This window comes from Mus caroli, chromosome 9 (genome assembly GCF_900094665.2).
Source record: "Mus caroli chromosome 9, CAROLI_EIJ_v1.1, whole genome shotgun sequence".
In the NCBI taxonomy this organism is placed as follows: domain Eukaryota; kingdom Metazoa; phylum Chordata; class Mammalia; order Rodentia; family Muridae; genus Mus; species Mus caroli.
This window is the reverse complement of record NC_034578.1, coordinates 33533376-33535875: the sequence shown is the minus strand read 5'-3', so window position 1 is coordinate 33535875 and position 2500 is coordinate 33533376. Positions and strand designations below refer to the sequence as shown.

General features: G+C 44.9%; 1 protein-coding gene across 2 annotated transcripts in view; it reads right to left on the bottom strand.

Moving 5' to 3' along the window:
- Hepacam (hepatic and glial cell adhesion molecule) overlaps positions 1–2500 on the bottom strand; it is a 19452-nt gene that overhangs the window by 5665 nt on the left and 11287 nt on the right. For both annotated transcript variants that reach the window (XM_021172818.1, XM_029481182.1), the window contains exon 2: positions 604–945. In XM_021172818.1, coding sequence (XP_021028477.1) covers positions 604–945 — 342 coding nt within the window. The remainder of the gene's footprint in view (positions 1–603; positions 946–2500) is intronic.

Below are 2500 nucleotides of genomic sequence, written 5' to 3'. Positions count from 1 at the left end.
CCATCCATCCATCCATCCATCCACCCATCTACCCATTCATCCATCTACACATCCACCCATCCATTTACTCATCCATCCATCCATCCATCCATCCATCCACCCATCCACCCATTCATCCATCTACACATCCATCCATCCATCCATCTACCCGTTCATCCATCCACCCATCCATCCATCCATGAATCCACCCATCCATTCTTCATCCACTTAGTCAAGCAACTTCTAGACTGAACAACAAAGTCATGATGAGTGTCTTCTAAATACCCTTCTTCCTAAATGCCATTTCAAAACCACTGGGCTTTACTTAAACTGATCAAGCCTGGGAGACATTTCAGCTGGAGGAAACCATGTTCTACTCTCTAGGTTTAACACTGGACTCTATGAGCTTGGGTAACTCTCTGTACCTCTGAAGAGAGTGAATTATCTATCCCTTGATTATTGTAAATGTTAAGTGGGCTGGCCCACGAATGGGCCTCTATCCATGTTAGCTGTGCCTAGGTACCACTCTCTAATTACCACTCAGCTCAGCCTTTGCGTTGCATTTTCTTGGGTCTAGCCTTAGTCCCAGTCTGGTTCTGCCTGCTTCCCTGCCGAGTGCTTTACCATCCACGGTGAGGTTGATGGTCTTCTCCCCGGTGAAGGTATCATCAGTGATGGAAATCTCCACTTCATAGGTTCCCTCATCCGCCAGCTGCAGGTCGCTGAGAAGCAAGGAGCCATTTTCAAAGAGCCGGATACGGTCTCGATAGTCAGGCCGCAGAGTGCCAATGACCTCTGTGCCTATAGACTGCACCACGGTCACTGGCTTGTCACGCTTCAGCTGCCACTTCACCACGGGCTTGTCGCTGCTGGTGCTACTGTACTGCACGGAAAGCAGGGCCGACTTCCCCACTGTGCCGTGGATCAGACGTACTGGGCTGGTGATGTTCACCCCCTCCAGGGGGACTGTAAACAGAGGCCCATTGGGGAAGAGGGCAGTGTCAGGCCCTCAGCTCCATAGCCCCTTTCCACCTTTAAGCCCTGTGATCTTCCTCACACCTTCAGACCCCTAACTTACTGCCGGTCCTGGCTTCTCACCCATCAGTGCCATCTCCTCTCCTATGGAAGTTCTTTGCTCCCTCTCCTCCTTCTTTCTTTCCTCATAGCCATCCTGGATCTTCTACGGTTTTGCCTCTCTTGCATTTTCTTCATTGCCTGTCTTTTGCACTTATACACAGTCTACATGTTCCTTCATAGAAATATTTATTGAACATCCTATGAGTTAAGTTTGATATGGAAGTAGTATGGCAGGAAATAGAGAAAACATGGGATGTTAGATTCACAAAGAAAGAGGAATATGAACTATGACAGGAAGAGGAAGCCCAGAGTCCCCAAACACACAGGTACTTCCTAGGCACACCAAGAATCACTCTGCCCTTACCCCAGGTATAACTGCATCTTACCAGGAGGACTCAATAGAAAACAGTTCTGTAACTAGAAAGGACTTTCTAGGGATTCACCTAAATCCCAGCCCCATTTGTATTCTCTACAGAAGAAGAATTTGAATGGAGAGAATAAAGAATTTGGAACCTTAAGGCCTTCCCAGTTGGGGGTCTATTCCTTATTGGCTGGGTACATTTAGAACAATCTTTCTAAGCCCCATTCTTCTTGTTTATATAATAAAAATAGTGTCCATAAACCAGGCCCTAAATTATTATCCTATCTCTTTGGAAGTAGAGGCAGGAGGATCAGAAATCCAAGATCATGACTACACAGTAAGCTGAAACATGAGGCCAGCCTAGGACACATGAGACCCTGTCAAAAGGGGGTTGGGGGAGAAAACTAGGAAAGCAAGGCTGTGCTCTTCCATCTCTTCTTTTACTTGTACTAGATGGTCCTGACCAAAACCAAGAGCTAAGTGAGCTAAAAGGTTGGTTATGGTAAACAACTTTTATTTAAACAGCTTTTATTTGCTAAACGCATTCAATTCACTTTAAAGAGAAGGTGCTTTGTTAAGTATGAGCTCCTTCCTGTACAAGGTCAAGGAAAGACCACTTTCCCAACTCTCCATGGCTCAGTTTTTTTCTTTGTACAATAAAGAAGTTAGGTAGACCAAATGATCGCTAAGCAATTTTCAAATCTCACGTTCTACCATCATCCGCCAGATATCCCCAAACCTCAAGAGATGGCCTGAAGATTCAAACTGTTATAGGTGGGATTAGCTGAATACCACTTCTTGGAGGAAGGAAGTCTTAAATTGAGAAAGTTAGAATGGTCAAAGACTGAGTTCGAGGCCAGCCTGGTCTACAAAGTGAGGTCCAGGACATCCAGGGTTATACAGAGAAACCCTGTCTCAAAAAAACAAAAAAACAACAAACAAACAAACAAACAGAATGGTCAAAGATAATAACTATTTGGAAACTTGTTCTTTTGTCCCATCTTGTCTGTCTTTCTTTCTTTCTTTCTTTCTTCCTTTCTTTCTTCCTTTCTTCCTTCCTTCCTTCCTTCCTTCCTTCCTTCC